The sequence below is a fragment of the Leuciscus leuciscus genome, assembly GCF_965113295.1.
Source record: "Leuciscus leuciscus genome assembly, chromosome: 6".
In the NCBI taxonomy this organism is placed as follows: Eukaryota; Metazoa; Chordata; class Actinopteri; order Cypriniformes; family Leuciscidae; genus Leuciscus; species Leuciscus leuciscus.
This window is the reverse complement of record NC_138730.1, coordinates 24,642,017-24,668,276: the sequence shown is the minus strand read 5'-3', so window position 1 is coordinate 24,668,276 and position 26,260 is coordinate 24,642,017. Positions and strand designations below refer to the sequence as shown.

The 26,260-nt window shown below is 36.9% G+C and overlaps 2 protein-coding genes and 1 long non-coding RNA gene across 4 annotated transcripts; 2 read left to right on the top strand and 1 right to left on the bottom strand.

Annotated features, from left to right (window-relative positions):
* Positions 1–11,003, top strand: ctdsplb (CTD (carboxy-terminal domain, RNA polymerase II, polypeptide A) small phosphatase-like b). Its single transcript, XM_082172376.1, has 6 exons — positions 1–108; positions 1,780–1,881; positions 4,335–4,391; positions 5,541–5,633; positions 6,475–6,660; positions 8,646–11,003. The coding sequence occupies exons 1-6, from the start codon at positions 67–69 to the stop codon at positions 8,769–8,771; spliced, it is 606 nt and encodes a 201-aa protein (XP_082028502.1). The 5' UTR covers positions 1–66; the 3' UTR covers positions 8,772–11,003.
* On the top strand, positions 7,077–8,251 carry LOC309500686. The gene is made up of 2 exons (XR_014206661.1): positions 7,077–7,153; positions 7,212–8,251. It is a non-coding gene; the product is annotated as an uncharacterized lncRNA (long non-coding RNA).
* Positions 9,790–25,235, bottom strand: plcd1b (phospholipase C, delta 1b). Of its 2 annotated transcripts, none has more exons than XM_082172375.1 (15): positions 24,980–25,235; positions 21,790–21,948; positions 19,831–20,059; positions 19,612–19,741; positions 19,263–19,491; positions 18,891–19,092; positions 18,567–18,711; positions 18,262–18,414; positions 16,107–16,256; positions 15,835–15,985; positions 13,348–13,464; positions 13,056–13,234; positions 12,815–12,947; positions 12,592–12,741; positions 9,790–12,374 (listed from the first exon to the last, which is right to left on the bottom strand). In XM_082172375.1, the coding sequence occupies exons 1-15, from the start codon at positions 25,008–25,010 to the stop codon at positions 12,283–12,285; spliced, it is 2,250 nt and encodes a 749-aa protein (XP_082028501.1). In that variant the 5' UTR covers positions 25,011–25,235; the 3' UTR covers positions 9,790–12,282. The 2 variants fall into 2 exon arrangements, with proteins under 2 accessions (XP_082028501.1, XP_082028500.1); XM_082172374.1 differs by lacking the exon at positions 24,980–25,235 and adding an exon at positions 22,624–23,017.
* Between the last annotated feature and the right edge of the window lie 1,025 nt (positions 25,236–26,260).

The following is a 26,260-nucleotide window of genomic DNA, read 5'->3' as shown; positions in this document are numbered from 1 at the left end:
TAGTCCATTTGTCTTGTGGTTCAGCACCTCATTTCCTCTCCTGTTTGTTTCCTCTGTCTTCATCTCATGTCCCAGTGTGACCAGGTTGAGGTCATCCCTATCCCCAGTGTATGTATGACTCCACTCCACTCTGTGTCGCCTGTCTGTGTGCTCTCGCATGCCGCATGAGCGTCTCACCACTGTACTCTCAAATCGTCTTTTCAAGCGGTTCTGTGGACAGTGATGCACTTTGCCTGATTGATGCTTTCATACACCGTATATTACTACTACTGTGGCGACTGGAAAGCTTAATGTTTTTCCACACAATTATTGGCTAAGGCATTTAGCAACATGTGTTGACTAGCCCCCCCTCCCCTCCAGCTTTTTAACTATTGGGAGTATGACTACTTCTGATTTGATAATGCAAGTGTTTATTTCACGTGTTCTAGTCTGTTAAAAGGTGCTGAGCAATACTTTCACCAATTGAATGTTTTTCTTCTGCTGGTCAGTCAAGTTACTTTTTACTTGCCATGCCAATATTTTCACTGGCCTATTTTTAGCAATGCATTTTTTATATTTGCTAGAAATAATTAGATTTTTCTTTAATGTTTAGTTTCCTTTTCACAGTTTTTGAAACGAGCTGGAAATTTTACAGCTATAATCTATCGCCATACATTCATATAATATTTTTGTTGACTATGGCATGCGAAGCCAAACATTACTGTTTGGTTCGTCATTTAACACATTAATATACTATTACTGATTCCTTGGGTAAAAAAAAAAAAAGAGAGATTTTGTTGAATTCTTAAAAAATACTTATGTTATCCAGCTAGATAATCTATCTTGGAGATAGATCAGCAGAATGTACAAGAACAGTGTAGAGTACATCACAAAAAACCCAAACATTTAAGTTTGCAAGGCATACAAATTTAAATATACTTTAAATGTACACTACCATTCAGAAGTTTGGGGTTATTATGATTATTAATCTCAATGGTAGGCTGTTGAAGTTCAGATGGGAAGATCAGATCTCATGATCAATCCCTTAATGATTTTGCCATATGATTTTAGAAGTAGTGATCACACAATCCCCCGATGAAGCTTCTGCTGATGATTTGCTGTACTGTTGTTTGGGTACTGAACAGGAACTCGCGACCAGCCGAACTGTAAGTGTTCTGGTGTCTTTGTGTTCATTCAGCAGTTCGGACCAAGATCATGACTGCACTCCAGCGGTTCCTCCTAAGCTTGATTCATCCCATTAAACAGACAGGGATTTAGATTAGATAGACTCGACAGCATACTGCCTCCCTCTATAACAAAATTGCCTCTGCTTGAATTGAGATGGTGCAGCTAGGATTAGAGAACTGGATCAAGAGAGGGACCCATTCACCCGCAGCATATAAATAAAGTGATGGGATTTCATACAGACAGCCAGTGTTGTAGTCACTCTCGCACTCTAACCTTACCCATCCTGCATCTCTGATTAATGTGTGAAAAACCTTTTAATCCCCACGCACAGCCATAATCCTTTCCACTTCCGCTTGGAAAGAGCTGGGTTGTTACAGCATGCGCGTCATCTGTGCAGCTCAGGAAACACGCTTCCTAAAATGCCTGAAGCTTTCCCTTACAATTCCCAGAGGAAATGTGTAGATGGTTGGGGATCGTGCTTCTTTCCGCTCATTTTGCTTAATAACAGTCTAACACGTCGCGGCTAAAACTCCCGTGCCTCATTTCTCACTCATTACGCTGAATCTTCTCCATGTTCATCATGCTAACTCACTCTGTTTTGCATTTCCACAGCCTCCAGAGAAGTATCTCCTGCCTGAGGTTAACATAAATGACTATGGGAAGAAGTGTGTGGTAATAGACTTGGATGAGACTCTGGTGCACAGCTCGTTTAAGGTAATTCATTAATTATTGCCCGTAGAAACTAGCCCAGATCCTTTTCAGGTATACAGTTCAGTATACAATAGGCTACAGATTGTTTCAAAGCAGCTGTACAGCGATAACAGGAAATGTAAGCATTTCGGCTGTTGTTCAGTTCTGTGTTGATTCAGTTCCGTTGTAAAGATCATCAATTATTAAATTAGTTTATTTCATCTATAAAGCTGCAAGAAATTATGTCATCGTCTAACTCAGTTCAGTTCTCATTCAACAATGTCGGGTATTTTTCCAGAGAAAGGCAACCAGGAATGGGTCACAATGCAATGAAACTGTGACTTCTCTCAGTATTTTGCTCAGTGACAGTGACCCACAGTGACCTATTTGCGTCAGAGATATATATGTATGCGGGCAGAGCTTCCTGTGATGCTTGGTGGCGGACCAGTCAGGGCTCATTTGTCTCTGCTAGAAGGAGAGTAGAAGAGAAACTTGAGCTTTTTATCATCTTGATCTGTTTGTGAAGCTCAGAAGTTTGGCATGGGGTAGTCTTATAACAGAGTTTAACCCTATAAAGCATACTGTATCATATTTGATACGCAAAATTCTAAGGCCTCTGAATGATCAAAATGATCAACTTTGCTGAAAAACCTGTTGTGCATAATCTACTACATGTCTTCTCTCCTCTGATTGATGAGCTCATACATTTTTAGCAAGTAAAAGGCCTTTTAGTTTAATTTTAAATCTCCCTTTTGGTACACTTGTCTCTTTGGTGTGAAATCTATAATGAATTTTATAAACAAAACATAAGAATGTTTATATTGTTTGTAATATTTCAAGATATGAAGCAAAAAAAATGTATTTAGAAAAATCATGTTAAAATCTGAGTATATAATATACTCAAACGTATTAGACGTTTGAGGAAAATGTATCATCGTCAGTCATTGTATTGCCAAAATTAAAACTACAGAGCTTTGATCATTAAACTAAGCATTTAAATATCATTTTATTAAGACATTATTTCATGTTTGTAGTATGTTAAACTGCCTTAAAGATCTCATTAATTTACAGTACATTACAAACTATCATAATTTCATCCTTTTGGCAATAAATTCTGCAAAAAATTGCATTTTTTTGCTCATTTTGGGCTTCTAAAAAAAGAAAAAACCTTGAAGTGTAAGCTTCATATTTTCCTCTAAAAATGAAAGCCTGATGTATCAAATATGATACTCAACAAAAACGCATACAACCTTTTTTCAAAACCTTTTGTTATTTCATATGTCAGGCTGTACAGGGTTAAGTTGTCTGTGATCGACTGATTTCAGTCATGTTTGTAAGGACAAATGTGTGAGGTGTGCCATACTCAAACCTTCTTCACACCTGATTAGTAATGTTTTTAACTTGAAAGGTTTGTATGAAAGAGCACAGTTTATTCACTGCATTGTATTATAAGTCACTGCACTTTCAGTGCGCTTATGCAAATTATAAGTAAATGGAGCTTATCACACATCAGTAACCTCTGATTGCTGTCATCTTGTTTATCAGCTGTTAGTTTATTGCTGTGTAATGTTTTGAGATAGTTGAAGTGACAAATAAGCTCACTTGATTTATTATTTAAAAAAGACAACGCAGGAAAGCGAACAAATTCACATTTGTTCATTTAACTATTTTTTTAGCTGATATTTGGAGTTATTTAAAGGGATAGTTCACCCAAAAATGAAAATTACCCCATGATTTACTCACCCTCAAGCCATCCTAGGTGTATATGACATTCTTCTTTCAGACGAATACAATCGGAGTTATATTAAAAAAATGTCCTGACTCTGCCAAGCTTTATAATGGCAGTGAATGGCCGTTTATGTTTTAAAGTCCATCAAAGTGCATCAATCCATGATAAAAGTCCTCCACACGGCTCAGGGGGGTTAATAAAGGCCTTCTGAAGTGAAGCGATGTGTTCATGTAAGAAAATGATCCATATTTAAAACTTAATCAACTAAAATAACTAGCTTCCGGCAGACGGCCTGCACAAGTCGACTTAACGGCAAAAGACTAACACTTGACATTGTATGCCGTAGGATGTAAATCGATGCGCACGGCCGTCTGCCGGAAGCTAAAAGCAAAAAGATTTTGGTTTTTAAAAGCAATATTTGAAAGATGGATTTTTTATGGTAGAGAAGGATACAGCCGGAGTGATGCTCACACATTCAGTAGAACAATGGTTGAAATGAAAACGAATAACTCTGGCAATAGCCACATTAAATAAAAACATATTTGAAGCTTATTGAGCCAGTGCATGACATAGTACAAAACATGAGTATTTAATAAGATTCATGCCTACTGCCTGAAAGGCTTTTCAGGTATTTCAGAAAACGTGTGAAATAACATTTTGGTGGGCTTAGTTGGATCACTTCCTCTACATTTTGTCTCCATCTGAAGCTGGGTCATAACACTGTTTTGCATTTGTTTCTCTCTCATAGCCTATTAGCAATGCTGATTTCATCGTCCCAGTGGAGATAGATGGCACAGTGCATCAGGTACAGAATTGATGGAGACATGCACAGGTTTCAAATTACACTCTAGTGTGTTCTATAGCAATTATGAAGCCATTTACGGGTTTTATGTCTGTGTCAACTTCACTGGATGGAGTGGTGAACATGGCTGAGTGGCTGTTCCCTTGTTCAAGTAATCCAGGATAGGCTGTCTGTCCTGGGAGGCCTATTCATGATTACTTGCACTAGGTGGCAGCCGTTTGTCATCTTGGAGCTGATGCAAATCATTTGTGCTTGATTTGTGTTCCTCAGTGTTTTGAAGAACGAGAACATGACTTTTGGATATATTATGTTATTATATTTAGATAAAAAAAAAAATCTAAATATTTTACTATTATTATAATAGGTTTTATATATTATAAAGAATTTATTATTTAAAAATAATAATTTACATGGCTCTGTGTATCATATTATATATATATTATATAATATTATATTGTTTCATAAAGATTATTATATGTATTATGAATGTATTATTTTAATTTACTTAAATTGCTATTTATCACAATTGTATTATTTTTTTATATTATATTACGTGTTAAAGACTTCATTATTATATGGATTATGAACATTTATTATCATTTAAATTGACTTAAATGGCTCTGTTAATGACAATATTGTACTACATATGTAATATATTGTTTTATAAAGATTTGATTATTATTATACATTACAATACATGTATAGAGTGCAACAGTGGCCGTCCACTTTTGCAGCTGTGTTGGTTACGGAAGTATTTTTTCCATTCATTTTTCCCATAGTGGGGAATCATAACGTTACCAACTTTGATTTGAAGCAAAAAATATTTGAAAATCAGGTTTGGTTTGGTTATTTCTGCATCATGGCTAATGTAGTTCTTCACCAGGAATTCCGCTGTTAAACACTGTAATTTTAAAAATAAGTTGAAATAATGCGGGCTGACGGCTTCAACAGAGGTGTGTACCGTCGATTAACAACCTCAAAGCTCAAAGTAGGGCTGTCTAAAAAGTTTTCCAAGTTTTCATTCAAAATCTATTTCCCTATGAAGAAAATGAATGGAGTTTTTACTTCCGGAACTCGACTGTTGAACTCTGTTATGAGCACTTATTATCATTCAAATGGACTTCAATGGCTCACGATATCTCCCCTCCGTAGGTGTATGTGCTCAAAAGGCCTCACGTTGACGAGTTCCTGCAGAAAATGGGCGAGCTGTTTGAATGCGTGCTTTTCACAGCCAGTCTAGCCAAGGTTTGTCCACCACACTGTGACACCAACAAACATGTCAAAAGACTCAGCAGTCAGTCAGTCAGTCAGTCAGTCAGTCAGTCAGTCAGCATCTCATTACTCTCATAGTGCACAAAACCTCACTGGCTGAAACAGTCTGAATGTTAGTTAAGGGAGAAAGTACTGTGATATACCTGCCAGAGTCCTGCTGGGTGATTTAAGGTCTGTTGGGTGGGTGTTGATTCATACCTGCTCTGCTAATATCTGACCCCCCCTCTCTGTCTCTGTGTGGCCTGCGTTTGTTTTAGCCGCTAATGCATGGGTAAGTGTCTCTATGGCAACTGTGACTTCCAAAATGCGTGCCATGTACCAGTAGTTGCAGTCGCTGCTGCCTTCACCTTTAAAAAGCTCACATTGTTTGAGGTTGGCCGCTTTTCCGATATGCTGTGAAGTTTCATTTGTCACCGTATCTGTAGCTAATGTCTCTGTGTTTTGTTCTTCTCATTCCTGTAAGTGACACATTAGCTGTATGCGGCCCACTGTAGTTTAGATCACGTGTCTTGGTTGCTTCCATGTCTGTTATATCGAGGACGCAACGGCTCATTCGCTTTAGTAGCATGTATCTGACTATGGTTTTGTAGGTTTCCTTACAGTCGTCTTTGTAGACGTTTTCGTTTGCATAGACATGGAAATAGTGTTAAGTTGCCCTAGCAGCTTGTGTTTTCTCTGTTTTAAATTTATATTTGTTGCAGGGAGCAACTGGACAATTCCACAGTGACTCTGCAGCTTAATCAGTGCATGAGCTACTGGAAAAAAACACACCTTTAACTTGTCTAAGTGTCTGTTGTGTCTGTGTGTGCTTCAGTATGCCGACCCGGTGGCTGACCTGCTGGACCAGTGGGGTGTGTTTCGGGCGCGACTCTTCCGGGAATCCTGCGTTTTCCACAGAGGGAACTATGTCAAAGACCTTAGTCGGCTCGGGAGAGAGCTCAGGAACGTCATCATTGTGGACAACTCTCCTGCTTCCTACATTTTCCATCCTGAAAATGCTGTGAGTTTTGATTTGCTGATGAAACTTACTTTTTACTTATGGACTTCTTTATTAGGGTTGAGGACCGAGTTGCGTTTAAAAAAAACAATGGCATTCAGTTTGATTCCTGAACGATTGTCTCTGAATCAGTCTTTTTTTTAGCAAATCACAATTATACAGCACAGCCAAAGTAGTCTGACTCCCAAATTATTATTTTTAGTGAATCAAACTCATTCAGCTTACAACTTACTCTTATGTTGTTCTTTAGGCTTGTGAGACTTGGTTCATATGGTTGAACTGGTTGTCTATATGACCATGTGTAGTTAAAGGTACACTGTGCATTTTTGTGGGATACAAAAATAAATAAATAATCGTATTAATGAGAGAGTGCAAAAAAATTCATGTTCCAAACCATGTCTTTAATAATTACTTATATTTTGTCAAAGGATTAGTAAAAGTTGTCCGCACGGATTTCTTAAATTGCATGCATATGTCATTCGCCTGTGAATCTCACGTCATATCAATTACACAGACAAATGTACCTCCAGCTGCGGCTACTGTGAAGCTGAAAGTCACAGAAAAATTGTCCATGTATCAAAATGGCAAACCTCTGGGGAAATCACCAGTTGTTAAAAGAAAGAAAGAAAGAAAGAATGAATTATGGAACCAGATTGTTAAATTCCTTATGATTCTTTTATTATGATTCCATCCCTGTTCTTTTGTAATTCTTTTAGTACCTTCCTCAGTTTTAGCAACAATTTACACTCTGTCCTAAACTGGTGCAACAAGATTCTGGCAACATTAATATTATTTGTTTTATTTATTTATCATTATTTTGCACTGAGAATGAAAATGCTGCACAATGTGCCAAAAGTACAGGAATATTTTATATTTAATATACAGTTGTGTATATTATCCAAGATTTTGGACCAGTGACATTTCATAACACGGATGACAGGATTATCACTTGTATCATCTGGTTATAACACAATTGAGCTTTTCACACCGTGCTTAACCTCGGGTTATCGTCGTGCTAAATGCCGCTTTTAAGTTTTAACCCCGGGTAAAGGATCGTTTCACACTTGTAATTTAAAAGGGGAGTTAGCACTGATTTTTACCCGTGGTTATGAAACCTGCTCTGGGTGTTACTGTTAACTCCAAATCATTTCAAACTATACAAGTTTGGCTCCGCAATGCGGTCTTAGAATGTTACAACTAGATGCTTAGCAACTGACAACCAATCACGTGCCTTATATGTGCTTTGGGTAGTCATGGAAACACTACGTAATGTATATAAACAAGGGATGGGCGATCCACTTATTTTGTTTCGATACGATACCTCTAAACTGAACTTTTACATTAAAACATTTCTTGAATTATTGAATTACTAAGTAAAATGGCTTAACATTATATTTGAAAGGCATTTTAACATTCAATACGCCTTAATTGGAACTTATTAGAATATATTTTTTCTTTACACATGGTTAAAATGTTTACTTGTAGTGGTAATCATTGAAATCTACAAAATAGTATAGGCCTAGTTGAACTATGGTCACTGTAATGTTCATTTTCATAAGGGACAGGCTGTTGCACTCATAAAATGCATTTTTTTTTTTTATTCTTACAGAGTGTATGTTTTATATTAAAATTAGTTACAGAATAGAGCATCAGTACTTTTAACATTGAATTTAAAACAATTTAGTTGCACAGACTATGTAGGCTACAATTTCAATTTGTTGGTTGTAACATTTGTAACATTGACACCGCAAATATGCAAAAAGGACTTTGACCCGGGGTTTATGAATGTGCAGTGTGAAACAGCAGCTTTTGAATCCACAGGATTAACTGTTAACCCCGGGTATAATATGAGCAGTTTTAAACTTGAATAAAGATAACCCAGGATTCCGTTAACCCAGGGTTTAGGATGATCCAGGGTTAACTGTTTCAAATGTGAAAAGCTCTAATGTCAGGTTCTAATTGTGTGTATGTGTGTGTATCTTGTGAAGGTTCCCGTGCAGTCGTGGTTTGATGACATGACTGACACGGAGCTCCTGGACCTGCTGCCTTTCTTTGAGGGACTGAGCAAAGAGGAGGACGTGTACGGGGTACTACAGAACCTGAGGGGCAGGTAGCAGCCTGACGAGGGGCCAGTGGAGAGCCCATCCCAGCTCCTCTCTCCTCTCTCCTCTCTCCTCCAGCCTGCAGTCCTCACCTCACCGAGAACACCCACGCCCCCCAACCAGGACACGCACACAGTGACATGAACAGACTTTTTACATTTAGTGGACACTCAAATATTTCTCTTTTGAAAAGTGCTTATGATAAACCAAAAAAAATCTACTTTTTCTTTCCTTTTTTGAAATGAAAATATTCAAGTCATAACCATTCTCTGAGGTGTTGCTATGCAGGTAGAAATCCGTAGGGTTAAAGGACTGTGGGGTTTTCTCTCCGACCCAACAAAGTGCCTTTTTTGAATGTCATTTTTATGGGGGAAATTAACATTTTGTACATGACATTTCCAGAGAACCTAATCTTTACAAGAATTATATGCTTTAAAACGGAGGCAGGTCAGTCTCTTTTTATAAAAGCACTGTTAAAGAGGCCAGAGATTTTTAATTATGTAAAGCTGGGTACACGTCACCATCTTTGTTCTTCTTGTGCTCCTTTTATTTTCAATTTTGCTTTAGCTTGTGCCATTTATATAGACTGATACTATTATCTAGACTTGTATATGTTTAGTTTGTTTTCTAAGAGCAAAGGAATGCATTTGCACTTGTTAGGTTACTAGTCTCGTATACCGCGGCCTCTTTTGCCAACTTACCTAGGAGTAACAATCTTAAACTCAAGATTGTATCGTGCCAATCACTAATAGTTTGTCTCGCAATCCGATGCTGAAGTACGTTCCGTTTTCAGCAAACAAGCCAGATGCTAATATTGGTGCTGAAGACAAATGTTTGGATATTTCAAAAATTGTTTGCCCAGTCGACATCGAATTTTAGTCGCTAAATGCCTTTTGGTGAAGTAGCATAGACACTGCAGCTGTTCCCCCCTGGTTGTATTAGTAAGGGGATGTGTCCTTTATGGAAGCCAGGATGCACAATTGCAAATGTATCCCTTTTAATTATCATTTTTAATAATTTTTGTTCATCGGGTCATTGTGAATTGGTACAGGTCCATCATCTTTATGTTTTTTAAATTAGTTTCAACTTGTTTTAAACCATACCCTGCTGCTGCTACCACTGTACACTACACTACAAAAGACCTCCCTGTAGGTACGACCAGTACTAGCCCAGGGACTAGAGCGCTGTGCAGCTTGTGCCAGAGCATCATCCATGGGCGGAAAGGACGCGTTTTTAGTCGCAGTCGGTCCTTAAAGGGTTTGCTCTTGTCCTGTTGCAGCGCAGCCCTCCTGTAGAGCTAAACGGAGGCCTTTTCTCCTGATGAGATTGTGGCTTTGAGAAGTTTCAAAAGTGTTCGGCGCAAGCTGTGCAGACTCTGCATCACCGCAGTGCCTAAGATGAGAGGAGCAGCTGAACAGGCAATAACCTCTCTCTCTTTCTCTCTCTGCCCAGAGTCCGCCACGTCACAGTTCAGTCCTGTTTGTTTTTTTTCCTCCGTCTTTCTTCGTCTACCTCTCTGCATCTCTCTTCATCCTGTTCCACGGCAGGCGACTGAAAGCAATCCATTCTCACTTTTATGGTCTTCTGTCAGTATTTGAGATGTATGCTGTTTTCTGCTTGTTGACGTGCTCTACAGCCTCTCCTTCAATCATGGTTGCTGAAGATCTTCTAGCTGCCTGGATAATTTGGCTTGTTAATTTTGTTCTAGCTTTATATGTAATCGTTAAACACAATATTTTTCACCTTTGTGAATGTCACCTTTTTTAAATATGATCTCCAGGTGATCTGACAGCGTTGAAACACTATTGGTTTTGCTCACGGTTTTTATTTACTTTTGTTCTCAATGTGTTTTTCACTTCTAAACTGTCAGGTGCTGTTTTTAATACACTTTGTTTTCAAGATATCACGTCAATGTTTTAAGCCGGCACATCCAATTAAATTATGCCTTATTTTCTTTGATGTTTTTTAGTAAGCCATACAGACACGACTCTAGGCTTGAAATCAGTTTGGAGAGGCTGTACAGTGCTGGTGTTTGGAGTATATTTCAAGTTGAATTCATGGTTGTTGCAAGTTTTCTTCCGGACTCTGACATGTTATATTAAAGCACCTTTTTAAAAAAAAAACCCCTCAATGCCTTTTATATTGCTGTGAACTAAAGGTCCAGTATCCTCAGATCTTTCCATTTCTTCTAAATAAATGTCACCTCTTGAATGGTGTCTCTTAGCATATCTTAAGAGATTGATATTTTTGTGTAGTTTTGTTTTAATTTTTAAAGAATCAGCATGCAAGAAATTGTTTGCGCTTACTTGGGATAATGATTATAAACAAAAAATGATTGATTATAAAAAAAAATTTTTTCACCTTCAACAAAACTGTCTTCCATTAGTAAGTTAGAAAAATATCTAAAATTGAATTTCAACATTAATTGCAAATAGTATCACTATAATGAGTTGAGGGAAAGTTGAATTTAAAAATTAACATGAACTTCAAAATATCTGTGATTTATTTTCTTGCTTTAATGGCAGTAGCACTTGAGCTGCATGAATGTCACACATTTGTTTAACCTCATGATGTTCTCCATGATTTGAAATGATCCAAAGAGCATCAGACCCTCTGTGCAAAGTCACATGATCAATATCACAAATTTACTATGATTAATGACTTCTTTACTTCATATCATAACATTACTTTTAGGAACACAAAGACATTTATTTATTTTTTTAAATCACAATATAAATATAACAATCACTTTTAGAATCCAAGAAGTGTCAACTGCAGATATCCTGATGTTGTTCGAGTGCCAGTTCTCCCTCAAGCCCATATGAATACTCTGGAAAATTAATTTCTTTCATACCTCTTTTGTCTGACTGAAGCCATTACAGAATTAGTAAGAACTCAGACAACAGTTTAATAATTTACATGTATTTCTCCTTTACATTGATTTATACAGTTGGCAATGTGTTTCATCAGAATCGCTGGCTTTGAGTTCTCTGACAGAGTATAAGCTAGAAACATGACAATTTAAGTACCTTATTTAATATGACAAATCGTATGTAACTACATAAAAGACAAAGAATAAAAATGAATGCAAGCTTAAAAACAAATTAACTAAAGATACTACAAAGGGTGGAGTGGTCCTGTTCATTTGTAATTCCACCATCAAATTGTTCCTCTGCTAAAATCGTTAGATCTAAAAACAGTGTTCTGTTTAACTAAAACTAAAGGTTGACACTCGTGAATATTAATGTTCAGAATGCACAGTTGTAGTAGGTAATCCATTTGGCAAATTAAATTGTTTAACATTTTAGAAATAATAAAAAATACAAAAAATTATGACGAACTTATTACAACTTCGGAAAGGTTGCTGTTTTCCCGCAATTTCCCTGCCTACCAGAATCGCTCAAGCTGCCTAATTTTTTGCCGACCAATTAAAGCGAGACATTTACCCTTCAGGACGTCTAGGCTATTGAGTATAGTGACAATATCATCTCAGATACAGTATAAACCTGCACCGTCGTGTGTATTATTCAGCATCCATAACCATGATGTGAACGAACAGCCCAGCTGAGGAAAGTTGGTCTCCATTCATAGTGAGCAATGGCACATGGCGGTATCCTGTGGTATAACATGAACAGAAATACACCCTTTATATGCCAATGACATAAGCAACAAATCAATAATATTGTTACTGTTAAAGTGTTACTGGTATCGTATTTAGCATGCATACTCATCTCTTTGTTTGGCCCTTTTTTTAATTAAAAACTTAAAATCCTAAATTGCAAATCACTTTGCAGATTGTCGTTGCTCTCGTACAGGACTGAAGCATACTAACCGCTCTTTAGGCTGTTGAAGGGAAGTGTGTATTGGCCAATAAATTCATTTTCCGTTGCGGTATCGTAGTCCTCAATCAAAAAGCGCACAAGGGCTAGATCTGGCACACACACATCAAACTGGAAGTTTTCATTCCACATGGGGTTGAAGCCTTGAGAGAAAAGAGAGCGATTAGGCAACACCCAGGTGAGTCCTGACTGAGAACATTAACAAGGTTATTATACCATTATTCTCAATGTACTGCGTTTCCACCATGATCGTATCGGCTGGCACACCGTAGATCTGCACTTTCACAATCGGATCAACAATGGAGGACTTCCTTTGGCTCACTTTGGGTAACTGTTGGGCTGAGATCACCTATTAGGCAAACCGTAACAGTGGTTTAAAAAAAAGCTATGCAGCTGACATGAACAACACAAAGATATAGTCCATATATTACAAAAACGGTGTTGGGGAGCCACTTGCCATCAGATAAAGAGTCTTTCTCTTTAACCATGGTCCCTTGGTGAGAGTGATGGGGTCAAACTCAGTGTCTTGGTCTCGTAGGTAAGACGGCTTCAGGATGTAACCAGTCTGTCCATTTTGATGAAAGAGCCCTTGATTCAGATTCATCTCTGGGCAGGGCGTCTGGAAGTTGAGGGCCACTAAAGGGAGAAGTGACATTAACATCAACTTCCACTCGGATTAAATCTGAATATACATGTTTCTATCACTAGAGTCAGTTATATGGTGGGTATCAGATTCATGACTTCTTTACCTATCTGACAGCCTGCGTTCCACAGAGGCACAGGGTTATAGTTCGAGGAGTCTGTCCTTAGTCCTGCTGGGTAAATCCTGCTGAGTTTGTCTGTATTGTGACGGATATAATCATTTGCTATGACAGAAAAAAGAAGAAGTAGTTATTATGGGAACATGCTTGTTTGCTTTTTCTCTTTTTAGCATCTAAGAGGCATTATTAGCTGTGGAATGTGTTTGTGGAATGTATTTTAGGTTAAAATATACACTACCGTTCAAAAGTTTGGGGTTGGTACATTATGTGAATGTTTTTGAAAGAAGTCTCTAGTGCTCACCAACGCTACATTTATTTTATCAAAAGGTAAACAGTAAACAGTAATATTGTAAACAGTAAAAACAATAATATTGTGAAACATTATTACAATTAATAAAATATATATATAAAAAAAATAACTTTTCTATTTGAATATATTGTAAAATGTAATTTATTCCTGTGATCAAAGCTGAATTTTCAGCATCATTACTCCAGGCTTCAGTGTCACATGATCCTTTAGAAATCATTCTAATATGCTGATTTGCTGCTCAAGATTTCTTATTATCATTATTGTAGAAAACTGTTGTGATGCTTATTGTTTTTGTGAAAACGTGATATTTTTCAGGATTTTTTGATAAATAGAAAGTTTGAAAGAACATAATTTTAATGTGTCCTTACTAAATAAAAAATGTAATTAAAGAAAAAAAATCCAAACACAGAAGTGTTTATTGTGTTGTAGACACTGTAACTGGTGACCACCTTTTATGTTTCACAGGTCTTTTCCCACTTTTAGACCACTTTTTGCCTTCTGTGTGAATTAGGGACCGTTCGGTATTTATGGAATGGACCACCTGAGGAAAATAGGGGAGGGTTTTTCTTTTTATTCTGTGTTGAGGTGAGGGTCATCCTACTTTTTTTAGTCTAGGGGGAGGGTCACTCAACTTTTGTATTCATGAAAACAGCAAAATTTCAAAGTGGCTTGTTTTGTGCATATTTTTCCATGAAGCTCAAAAATGATCGCATAAGCACTGCAAAAGGAGTGTGTGTGAAACGGGCGTAACAGTGTAGTGTGATGTGTAAGATGTGAAAACAGAGGTTACGCCCATTTCACACATACTCCGTTTCCAGTGTGTATGAGGTGCATATTTTTTTCCATACCCATGTTAACAGGTTAGAGCTGTGCGGTGTGTATACAGAAGTGCAGTGATCGTTTCTTGTCTATTTTAAATTATCTATTTTGAATTAAAGTGACAGCGCATGGTTTGTGGTCAAAATTAACACAGATTGACATGAAAATATAATAATCTCACCATAAATGCATTTAATAAAATCAAATTTAGTAATCTCAACATTAATGTATTTAATTAAATGCTACTATTTTTCACAGTCATCTTTTAACTTTAAGACCGGGGTAAAGCAAGGAAAACAATTTACCTCAACAAGGCGACATAATGAACAGCACTCGTCTTATTCGTGGAGGTGGAAAAACAAGTTCTTTGTGACATGCAAGATTTATTGTATTCAAATTTAAATGCAAAAGAAAAGGCATGAGAGTCGGCTGTTTTTGTCAATTTTAAGTTTTAATTTAAAATGTTTGCGATGTTAATATAAGTACATGGTTAAATATTTGACCACTTGCTTGAGCAACTTAATATATAAATCTATATAGAAGTAGCCTAATGCATTAAATAATACGTTGTTTAAACTGTGTTTAATCGTGAATACGTCTATTAAAGAGTACAAAGAGAATCGCAATGCTGACAAAACTTTTTTTATTTTTTTAAGTTGCAGATAACTTCTGGATTTGAAATAAAAATAGTGAGTATGTGTTTGTGGTACAGCCGTGGGTCAGTTCCACACTACAAACGCAGCATATGTGAAAGCACTATAGCGCACACGGAGTATGCAACAATGGCTATCTGAACATCTCTGCCAAGCGCAAACCAGTACAGAAGTAATCAATAAATAATCGGAGAGGGTCATGCCTTTTTTCACAATCATTTTGGAGGGTCATAGAAAAATGTATTGCTGGCGAAGGGAGGGTCAAGTCTATTTTGACTATAGATCTAAAAACTCCTCCGGTAGCCCCTTAAATAAAAAACTAACAGTCCCTTACCACATTTTACTTTAATTACTAAAAATAAAATGTTTAAGATATGAATATATCATTAAAAAAAATTGTTTCAAATATTTCATTAGATAATTTTGTTTATGAATAAATTCTGTATCTCTTTTTGCTATCCAGCAAAATGATAAATATGAGAGAAAAAAATAAACCTGAACGGCTCTTTTCCCAGTTGGTCACCTGCTTCTTTACATATTCAAAGTTGTGACGTAATGCATGTTAATGACTGTGTATTTTGCTGAGAAATAAATCTGTGCCACTGGACAGAGTTCGTGTCTCCGTCTCATGACATGTATTCATGTGTTTAATAGCTTGTGTGGTGTTTGAGCAGCAGAAATCACGATACACACCTGATTCCTCCGCCAGTTTCACAGCTTTTCCCTCTTTGAATGAGGCCATCTCATAAAAGGACTGCTTGTCCCGGGAATCCTCAAAGCCATGGAAGGGGACACTTTTGCAGTAGATCACGATATCAGACAGCTCCTTCGCAAACTTCAATTTCTGTTTTAGGTGTGTGTAATTACAAAATAAAGGTTGAGAATTAAAAGAAACAAAGTATTTAAATGATTACTTTCCATGGTCACATGTGTATGCAAGACAGAGATCACAGAATTCGGCTTACGCTAGACTTCTTCTCACGGTCTTCTTCATCCCCTTCGTCATCTTCTTCCTCTGTTACACTGTCTTCATTTGCTGCTTTGGACTCGTCTGAAAACGTGTCCTCAAGTTTGTTTAGTCTCTTCCCTTTCACTATGAACCGTCCTTTGAGTTCCTAAATTATACACAGTCATTAAATCAGAGCCTGCAGATTCTGCCATCAGCTCACATTTACATGCATTCATTCAACAGGCACTTTTATTCAAATGATTCAAATAAATCCAATGAACGCCATGCATTTTGTTTTGCCTGTTTGTTGCTTTCTTTTCAGAATTTTAATTATTTTAATGCATGTGTATTTTCTGCACTAGTTACACCAAAAGGAACTGCGTTCTAATAGCAGCTTATGTACAGTTGTCTCTGCATTTTAGGCTGGAATATGATAAAAATGCATATCAATTGTTAATATGCTAAGCAGCATATATGTGCTGCATTTTAATTTTGATAGTTAGAGCAGCAGGCAGGACAAGCCGTTTCTAACACAATAGTTTGAGGAAGCTTATGCTGTAAACGATACTCTGGTGAACTGCAGTGTTTCTATTGTTGACTGTGACAGTGACCAGAACAGGCCACACCTTGACCAGAGGGAATGAAAAACAGTGTTATGTAAGCTATGATAATCACCCACTCCCCTGCAGGCAAAGCACCAGTCGCCATAGCAATCCAATGCATCGTCTTTAAAAGCCACAAAACCGTGATCTTATAACTCTGTCTTTGCAGGGTTTCCTCATTTTTATATATGCAAGCATAATTGATGTGCTGAAGGTGTCAATATTCTTGAGTAGTTGACATTCGTTCTACTGTAAATGGCTGAAACAAAGAGTTTGAGATGCAACGATAATTTCAAATAGAAAGCAGCTGCATGAATTCCACACATTCCACACAGAATTCCATCGTGAAAGCATCTCCCGTTAGACAGACTGCAAACTCTTGGGTCTCTGACAGTAGCTGTGGATTAAGAACACTTTGATCTTTTACTTTTAAACTGCTTTATACAAATTTTAAGTAAGTGTTCAATTTGGATCGTCACAATAAAATTGCATGTAAAACAACAAAATGTGTGCAAATCCATTTACATTTACAAATTTATTTTGGTTCATTAAGCTTCTTACTAGAATAATTGATTCTTATTGATCAATCGAGTACTTTTGTGGTAAAATATTATTTTATTACGACCACTAAACGGTAGGGATGCATGATATAATTGATCATAATATATAACTGTACCATATTGGTTATTTTCCAATATTCAAGTTTTTTTTTTTTTACGTATATATATACACATAATTTTTTTTTATGTAATATTTAAAAACTCTTAGTATTTAATAACAGTTAAATGTAACTTTTAGCCAATCTCAATTAATATAAATTTTTTATATTGTACTTTACAATGCCGTGATGCCACTGTGATTCACTTGCAGCATTTAAAAATATTAATTTGAATTGTTTTAGTTTTTGTTTATTTTGACATAATAACAGTATTTTTAATATCTGCCATGTATCGGATATCAGCAATAAACTTATTTTGTCTATTCGTAACGGCCAGAATTTGAATACCAATATGCTTCCCTGCTAAACATTTGGTAGCACTTTATTTTACAGTCCTGTTCTCCATTTACATACTACGTACTTATTAATTACAATAACTGGGTAATAACTAGGTACTAACCCTGAACTTACCTCTACATCTAACCTTAACCCATGTAGTTACCTTATATTAACCAGTATTTTCTTAGGCAAGTACACTGTAAGTGCACATACTGTAAAATAAAGTGCAACTAAACATTTTTATTGTGCTACACCATCTAAGCTTCATATCTCTCATATAACTCCATTGTCTCTTTATTCTTACATGATACAAATAATTGCACCTGAAATCGATATTTCATGTCCACTCGGGGTGTAATAAGCAGGATAGCGTACAATCAGTCAGTCATTATGACAAAATAAACCCTCTCAGGGTCGGCTTCCTGAGCACCCTGTCAGGTTTATTTGGTATTTTATAATAACCGGCTTAACCTACGGTATACATAGTCATGCAACTGAATATGCCTGCAAATGATCCTCTGTATAACATGATTTGGTGGATTACTGAGTCTTAACATCCCGCAGTCACTAACCTCTGGAGAAGGGAAGTGTGTGGGCATCTGATCTCCGAGGGGTTTGGTGACCAGAGCACTACCCAGGATGGAGGTCAAGAGCTGAGCCATGGTCTTCTGCTGCTCCACACTGCAGTGGTTCTCCAAAGACAAGATCACAGGGTACTCGGACGTCTGGTGAAGGGAACAGTCATATTGTTGTCAGTCAGGTTTACATGGGAAGCACACCAGAAGGACAACAAGTCCCAAAACAAACAGTAACAGTCACTATAGTATCTTGGTGAAATGACAGCTATTTGCATCCTTTATGTTATGAATCTTTTTACCTTAAAGGCATATTCTTTAATGGCTTTAATCACATCTTTGAAGAGGATCTTCGAGGTGAGAGTGTATCCATGATAAATGACCGGCTCTCCATCTGATCCATCCCAGCAGTCCAGCTCCACACAGCGGCATCCCTTTAGAAGTGCTCTGTACAGGGACAATGCAACTTACTTCTCCAAAAACTAAGCCATAAAAACATGCTTTCTGAAAGGTAAATTAAGTCAAATGCTTTCATTATGAAACTAATATACATCTAAATATTCTATAATTTTGTAACTACGTAATTAAAATGTATTCAAATATTGAATGATGATAATTAACATTACTTTATGTACGCCTCAGTGCTGCTGGGTCCCTTTAGCTGGTCCTCCAGCAGGTATGTGTTGTGAGAGGAGGAGATGAAGTAATGGTTGAGAGGCTGTTTCATGTCCTGGTAAACACTTTTATGGGCCAGGTTAAAGATCAACCCCTCCGGCTGGTGCAGGTACATTAGGAAGCCATCCTTTGTCATTTGCTGTTTGGCTTTGGCTACAAGAAACACGAAACACAGACATGCAATTAAAAAAAACGTTGTGCTTGTATATCTTTTCCCCTGAGACTGAGGCTAAACTTCCTGACAGCAAACTTTTGAATGATAGTGTTTATAGCAGATGTTTTTATCCAAAGCAACTTACAAACAAGAATAACACAAGCATTACCATTTTCATCAAGTTCGTATTTCTCAATAAGCTGAAAGGCATCATTCAGAGACGCATCCTCTCTTTGCTCATTCAACAGGAAGTTCAGCAGGTCAGCGGTGCTCATGAGACCGTCTGTCTTCGCATACTCTTTGTAGATGACATCGATCTCCTCTCTTTGTGTCAAGATTTTATAGAAATGCTCGATCTCCTTGCCCTCTAGGAATCCACACTTCGATTGGTCACATTTCTGAAAGAGATGAAACAGTGGCATTTCTATTCAAGTTATATATTGTGTTCATCTATTTAAATTGTGAGAGAACATTAGACAGGTAAACTGGGTTACATTCCTGCATAACAAGAATATTACCTCAAAGAGCATTTCAGCGTAGTCTTCGTCCACCTCAATGTTGATGTCCTGGAGAAAGCTCTTCAGCTCTTTCGGACTCATCTTGTTGTCCAAGTTTTTATCTGCTTTACGCATAGAACTGTAGATCCAGCTAAAGCTCTGATGTAAGGACAATTAAAGAGATTTGAAAGAATAATGCTTGAATTGCACCTCAACACCACAGGCGTTTGAAAAGGATACTGCTCCGTTTTCTTCTGCGGAGAGAGATTGTTCATGTTTGAGATGACTTTCTCCAAACCATTGACCCACTTCTTGGCTTCTTCCTCAGAGCTGGCGATCAGGTCCAGGTTTTTCTGCCGCCCCTTAAACAGGATGGAGAACGCTCGACCATCCTCTAACTCCTCTGTGTGTTTCCTCAGACCCTCCGTCTGCCGACCTGCTCGTACCGCCTCAATGTCGTCAAGAGAGACTGAGTGAGAAAGACATACAAAACTTCAGAAAATGGAGTAATATGTAACGTGGGTCCCACTGAACCCAGACCCTGATCATCCACTGCTGTCCCAACATTATTAAAAACATTATCATATATTTTGGTTCACTGATGTCACATTTGCAAGACAAGATTCATTTCTTAGAAGCAGGTTTTTTTTCCCTAGTTTCCTGCTGTTACATGCAGTATCATCACGTGTCTGGATGGCAATATGCATATGGAAATTATATGTAGAAGAGGTCATGCTTAATACAAAAGCGTTGCAAGCTCGATTTTGTGCATTTGATTTGTGACTTAAATGTTGGTATCGTAATGTTACAACAATGAAAGCAATAACTTTATTTATTTAGACGGGGACAGTGAATGTTATGGCAGGGAAAGTAAATATGTGATCTTAAAATAAAAAAAATTCTTCATTTTGAGCCCTGAGTCAATATGCTTGTTTAACAGTAATACTTATTATAATAACTTATTAATAATTATATGATTTGTCTGTTAGTCTGTTAATCAGTAGCCTACATGTATACCGACTTGAACTGTACGGCAGAAAGACTGGTATCATTATATAATTTATAAAGTTTTCGTATTGCCTATTGTTACTGTATTGTACCGGTACCAGTAGGCTACTTCTCACTTACTATATAATGCAGTGGTGCGATTTAAAGAGGCAGTGTTCTCATGCTACACATTCTCACTGAGGGCTGAGCACTCTGTGGATGAATCCTAGGAACCACCCCTGGTTTGCATACTTTGAGGAAAATTACACAAACGTTTTAAACATAGCCTCAGGGCAGATGTTTTGCAGCACTGGTCACAAAACGGACAATATACTTGAATATGCTGTAGTAAAACCCACCACTTGCACACGAACACCTAATTTAACGAAACCTTTGTTTAATCAATACCCTTTTAATTAATAAAATTTTAAAATGATGTCCAATATTCCTGGCCAATACTCTGAAGAATTTTTTTTTATATTGATATGAAAAATGAATAAAAGCAAGAGAACTATAAAATTCATCCTTAATGAAAGACATTGATTATTATATTTCAATATTAAGTACCACTTACAGTACCATTCAAAAGTTTGGGGTCATATTTTTTAAATGTTTTTGTTAGAAGTATCTTATGCTCACCAAGGCTTGATTTATTTATTTATTCCAATTTTTTTAATATTGTGAACAATTTTATTGTTGTGAAAATATTAAAAACACTTTTCTATTTGAATATATTTGAAAATGTTTAAAATGCGTTATTCCTGTGAGTTTTTAGCAGCCATTACTCAGGTCTTAATATGCTGATTTGAGGTTTAAGAAACATTTCTTATTATTATTATTATTATTATTGAAAACAAAAATTAAGCAGCACATTTTTCAGGATTCTTTGGTAAGTAGAAAGTAAAATAAACAGCATTTATTTGTAATAGAAATCTTTTGTTACAATATGTCCTTACTGTCACTTTTGATCAATTAATTAATATTAAAGAACACAAACAAAATTATACTGCATATGCAATAATATACTTACAATAATTGTACCCAGTTTGTGCTTAAAAATGTGGATTTGAGCAAGGAAATTCTATAGTGACTTCTGTGAGAGACATTCATTAACACACATACCAGCCAAAACAACACAACAATGGTCAGTGCAGGACACGAGAGCATTCAAAGAAAGGGTTGAAAGGTTTCTGACACCCTTTTGGGACTCACATGTGTTTTTGGACTTCAAGGTCTTTTTGGATTCATGCCACATGGTCTTGCAGTCCTCCTGCAGCTTGAAGTAGCGCGTCTTTTTCCATGACCCTGAACGAACTTTCAAAAGGTCCCCGCCGTTTATCAGGAACTGCAGGTCTTTGTCACCCTCCAAACCTGTGGGGAGGACAAGGACAAGACCACTCATGTAGTCATTCTTTCAAAGCTCATATTACTTCCCTTTGAAAGGCAGATTTGTGGCATATGTCATTTCCCAGATCACAACATCCTTTTTTTTTATGAAGGGAAACAAAAGGATTATATTGTCCCTCTGTGGTCCAATTGAGGAAGGAAGTTAGGAACCCACCCTTTCAGCTGCTGAGGAAGAAAACGTCGTTTTAACTTCTATGTAAAAGACAAAAGACTCTTCCTGAAAGACTTGAACACATACTGTGGTGTGGACACTTGACACCAACCAGGACCAGATATTAGGTCAAACAGCCAAAGCACAAAATGCATTATTTACTAAGGCGTGGTGTGTATTTGAGAGTAATTTACACACACAACCATGAATCAATAGGCATGACGTGATCTTGCTCTATTTAGGACAATCGCTGGGACCTACTTACACTGCTATCTAGGTAATTAGAAATTTATAGGTGAGACAGACAGTGCTTTCCTGGTAACGAGATTTCCTTGGAGACGTGGTCAATGAAGGTTCAATGAACCTTATAAATCTTAAAATAACCAATAAATAACCAATAGAATACCAATGTAAACGCAAGTATGAAAGATAAAGTTCTCAGATTACATTAAAATAAGATTATTGTTATAACCTATTCATCCTCCTACCTATTAGTTTCATGTTGTTGAGCGCGACTGTCTTGATCTGTGCGCGGTATAAGGACTCTTGAGACTTGGTCCGAACAGGTTGTCTTCGTACACACTGCATAATGTGAATTTTCCGCTCAAAAAAACAAAACTGCTTCTGATAATAGGAGCCGCAAACATATCCCAAAGACTTGCTGTGCTGTGTTGTTTCGCTCACTCGCTTGTCTGCGGATTCGGGGCGTGTACTAATCCAAAGTTCATCCCTAGAATAAGAAAGTAGACACCTTCCGTCTGATCCCAACAAGTGGCAATATTTGTTGGCGAATTAAATCAACACGTTAAGGATGTGTATTTAAAGAAATATTCCACTATAAAGTAGGCTACTTATTAAAAAATATACGTTAGACTACAGTCGAAAGCTACAAATGCGTAACAGCAGGTAAAATACCTGTTGGGCTTCTGTGTGTCTTTCTGTGCAGAAGCAATGGCGCCATCTAGTGACTGCATTTGCCAGTCCACACAGATTGAATGTGTTTAGCAGCCACACTCTATATTTGATCCGGTGGATTTATGTTAACCCTACACACGAGCTGTAGCCTACGTGCAGATAAAACATGACAAAATATGCCATTTCTTTCATTATGATGGTATGACCGTTTCATAATTATACAGGGCTTTCTTTTTACACTGCAATGCAATGTCAAAACAAATATTCTTTTTATATTATTGAGGTGTTGTTAAATGTATAGGCCAATAATGTTATCATTAACTAAAACTATTACAATACTTTTAGTTAATTGAAATGAGGCTGAAATAAAACAAATATTAGATGAGAAGAACAAACGAAACCTTGGCAACTAAAATAAAATAAGCTTAATTGAAGTAGTAAAATTACACAAACTCAAATGAAGCTAAAAAAAAGACTTGAAAATAAAATAAAAACTAGAGCTAATACAATGACAAAAGCACATAAGAAAGTTACTAAAACAAACGAACATTACAATGAAACCTGAAAATACATTCAAAACATGAATAAACACTAGAATAGAATATAAACTAAAGTGACACTGATATAGGTCCAATTCAAGTTACTTTTATTTGTAAATTTTTTTTTTTCATTCCACATTTCTGTACCAATTTTCCTGTAAACCTTTTTAAAATTGCAATGTCTAAAAAATGTCAAATTTTATACGTTTTGCCCTAATTGAGGTTTGTATTGTTTATTTAACGATTTAGACATGTATGTACCGTATAATGACATCTTTCTGTTACAGTAAACATGACCCACGTTTGGGTTCTTAAAAAGCCTAAGGCATCTAAATGTCTGTATACATATAACTGTGAATAACTGTGTGCTTGTTGTGTATACATCTCCTGAATCTCCTATCTCTGTCATCCAGAGGGAAATAACTGTCTTGCCTCTCACTGAAAGCAGGAAGCAGCCAGTGGGTTTGTGGTAGCAGATAGCCCCACTACAAATTGTCCTAATATTAGCCTCTAAACAACAGCAACAATCACAGAACCACTGCAAGTGTTTTTAAAACCATCTTACCCTGCACGAACTGAATGTGTCTGTCAAGTTAAACTTTTTAGAATATTTTTGTCACATTTGTCTTTCTAAGACAGTTTGCTAAGTCTGCTGGGGGGAAAAAACAGTTACATGAGCTGAGCCTTGGTTTGAAGAGCGAGTAAACCCATAATTTGACAGACGTTTCAGGAACTTAAGTAATGAAAGGGATGTTATGTGAGACAGTCGACGGAATGTTGCTCCAGGCTACTGACACCTCTCCTGTGCCCCATCCTCAATGTCCTCAATAGAAAATCTAGGTTATTTTATTGCTGCAGAATTGGAGCACTGTAGTGAGATGGGCAAATAGTTACACCCAATAAATAACAATACAATACAAAGTTGCCAAGGGTGTGGCAGCCATATTATACGCTAACTCAATTTACACTACACCACCCAATCATGCGTTCATACGCATCAACAGAAAACAACTGACTGAAAACAAATGTGGGGTTTGCGAAAGTATTTTCAAACTTAATGTAGCCTACAAATTAAATACAATTCCAAAAATAGAATAAAAACCGGTTCAAATAAAAAATTCCCCCTTTATGTTTTTTGTATCGCCCGTTAAATGAAATATTTCATAAACTAGCGTGAGGGTTCAAATTATGGTTTGTAATAGTTAACATTCAGTTGCGCGTGGCTGAAACTCAAGAGCGCGTGCAGGTTTAGTAGTAGGCTAAACAGGTCTGAACATCCACTGAACTTTAAGATGTTTGTCTATTGACTTTTGTGATTCGCACAGCCATTTCGGAATCATTTTAATTCAGTTGTAACACAGTCCCGTATTAGTTTCCATTCAACACTTACATTGTTTATCAGCAATGCCGTTGGAATCCATTTCTCGTTAATACAGCAGACTGGTATATCCTCCTCGTGCACAATATGTCCAGTGTTCTCAAATCCAGGAGTTCACACGCAAAAAGAAACTACATAGAACTTCGCTGGCGCAAAAAAACAAAACAAAACCAAAAACAGACGAAACTGAGAGCGGATCTATTGCTCCAGCCTTCTCGGCGCAGGTAGGCTACAGATTACCTGCCTGTGGGTAATAGCGTCTCAGTAAAAGGTATCTCATGATGGGCCACTCCCACTGATCAGTGCAGCATCTTATAAATGCATGCTGTGCCTCCAGCTCCCTGTAGGGGAATTTACTCAAATTATGGTAAAGCAAATCCAGACTGAGATTGAATGTTAGGTTTGTTTAAATCTGGAGAAGCAGTTCTTAAACTGCACCTGCAATTAGAGCTGTAGACACTAGTCATGCCAGTTAAGATGAAAATATGCTGTATTAGTGTGTATTGAATCTGCCAGACAGCACTAATAATTTATAGCCTGGAAAGCAATGAGCTAGTCATGTAACTATTTAAAACAAATTCTGAGTCATTTAACAGATACTTAGGCAGTCTGCTTGAAGGGATACAGAGAGAAAGACTGCATTTCTGAGTGGGGTTTGCTTTGGATTAAAATACATAAGCTTGAAATATAGACTTTTTAAGGCTTTGTGCACCTTAAAAATGAGTGCATATTATCTCTTCACTTCAAACATGCCTATAAAACCTGGAACATATATCCAAGTGTTATTGGGTGTTGTTGATTAGCATTTCACATGATTGTCGTTCTCTGTGGTTTGACGTATTTCTACTATATAGTATTTCTATTATATAACTACTTTGGCTGAATAGGTTTAAAGTTTGCCTTTGTCAAAGAATTCCTTTGCTGACTGATAGTGATCAAGGAACTCATTTTACTGCAATGAAATGCTCTCAATGCAGCTCTCATATCTGCTATGTGACAGCTGAGAATAAAAAAACATTCCATTTCAAGTTTTTTTTTTTTGTGTGTGTGTGTAAAATATATCAGATGCTTTCTGAACAAGCCGCCATGCACTTCAGCCTCACTCTTGACTTGGATGCAAGAGCCCACCGACAATGCAAAATTACAAGCATGTTTGTAAAGTCATTTCTGAGATTTTTTAAAAGGGAACTTATTAACTGGTCACTCCCTGGTAAGCCAGGCTGACCAACCAGTCACAAGGAAAAAGACAAATATATTTAATGTATTTTAAATTCTCAAATGTCAATGTCATAT

What these genes read in the sequence shown, in the direction of transcription:
- ctdsplb (XM_082172376.1), top strand. Translation starts at nt 67, where the DNA reads ATGTCCCAGTGTGACCAGGTTGAGGTCATCCCTATCCCCAGT. An exon ending in AGGTCATCCCTATCCCCAGT is followed by an intron (nt 109 to 1,779) that starts GTATGTATGACT and finishes GCATTTCCACAG; the next exon opens with CCTCCAGAGAAGTATCTCCT. An exon ending in TAGATGGCACAGTGCATCAG is followed by an intron (nt 4,392 to 5,540) that starts GTACAGAATTGA and finishes TCCCCTCCGTAG; the next exon opens with GTGTATGTGCTCAAAAGGCC.
- plcd1b (XM_082172374.1), bottom strand. Translation starts at nt 22,723, where the DNA reads ATGCAGTGTGTACGAAGACAACCTGTTCGGACCAAGTCTCAAGAGTCC. An exon ending in TTAAAGAATATGCCTTTAAG is followed by an intron (nt 18,415 to 18,566) that starts GTAAAAAGATTC and finishes TCCCTTCACCAG; the next exon opens with ACGTCCGAGTACCCTGTGAT. An exon ending in GCAGTACATTGAGAATAATG is followed by an intron (nt 12,742 to 12,814) that starts GTATAATAACCT and finishes TTTTCTCTCAAG; the next exon opens with GCTTCAACCCCATGTGGAAT.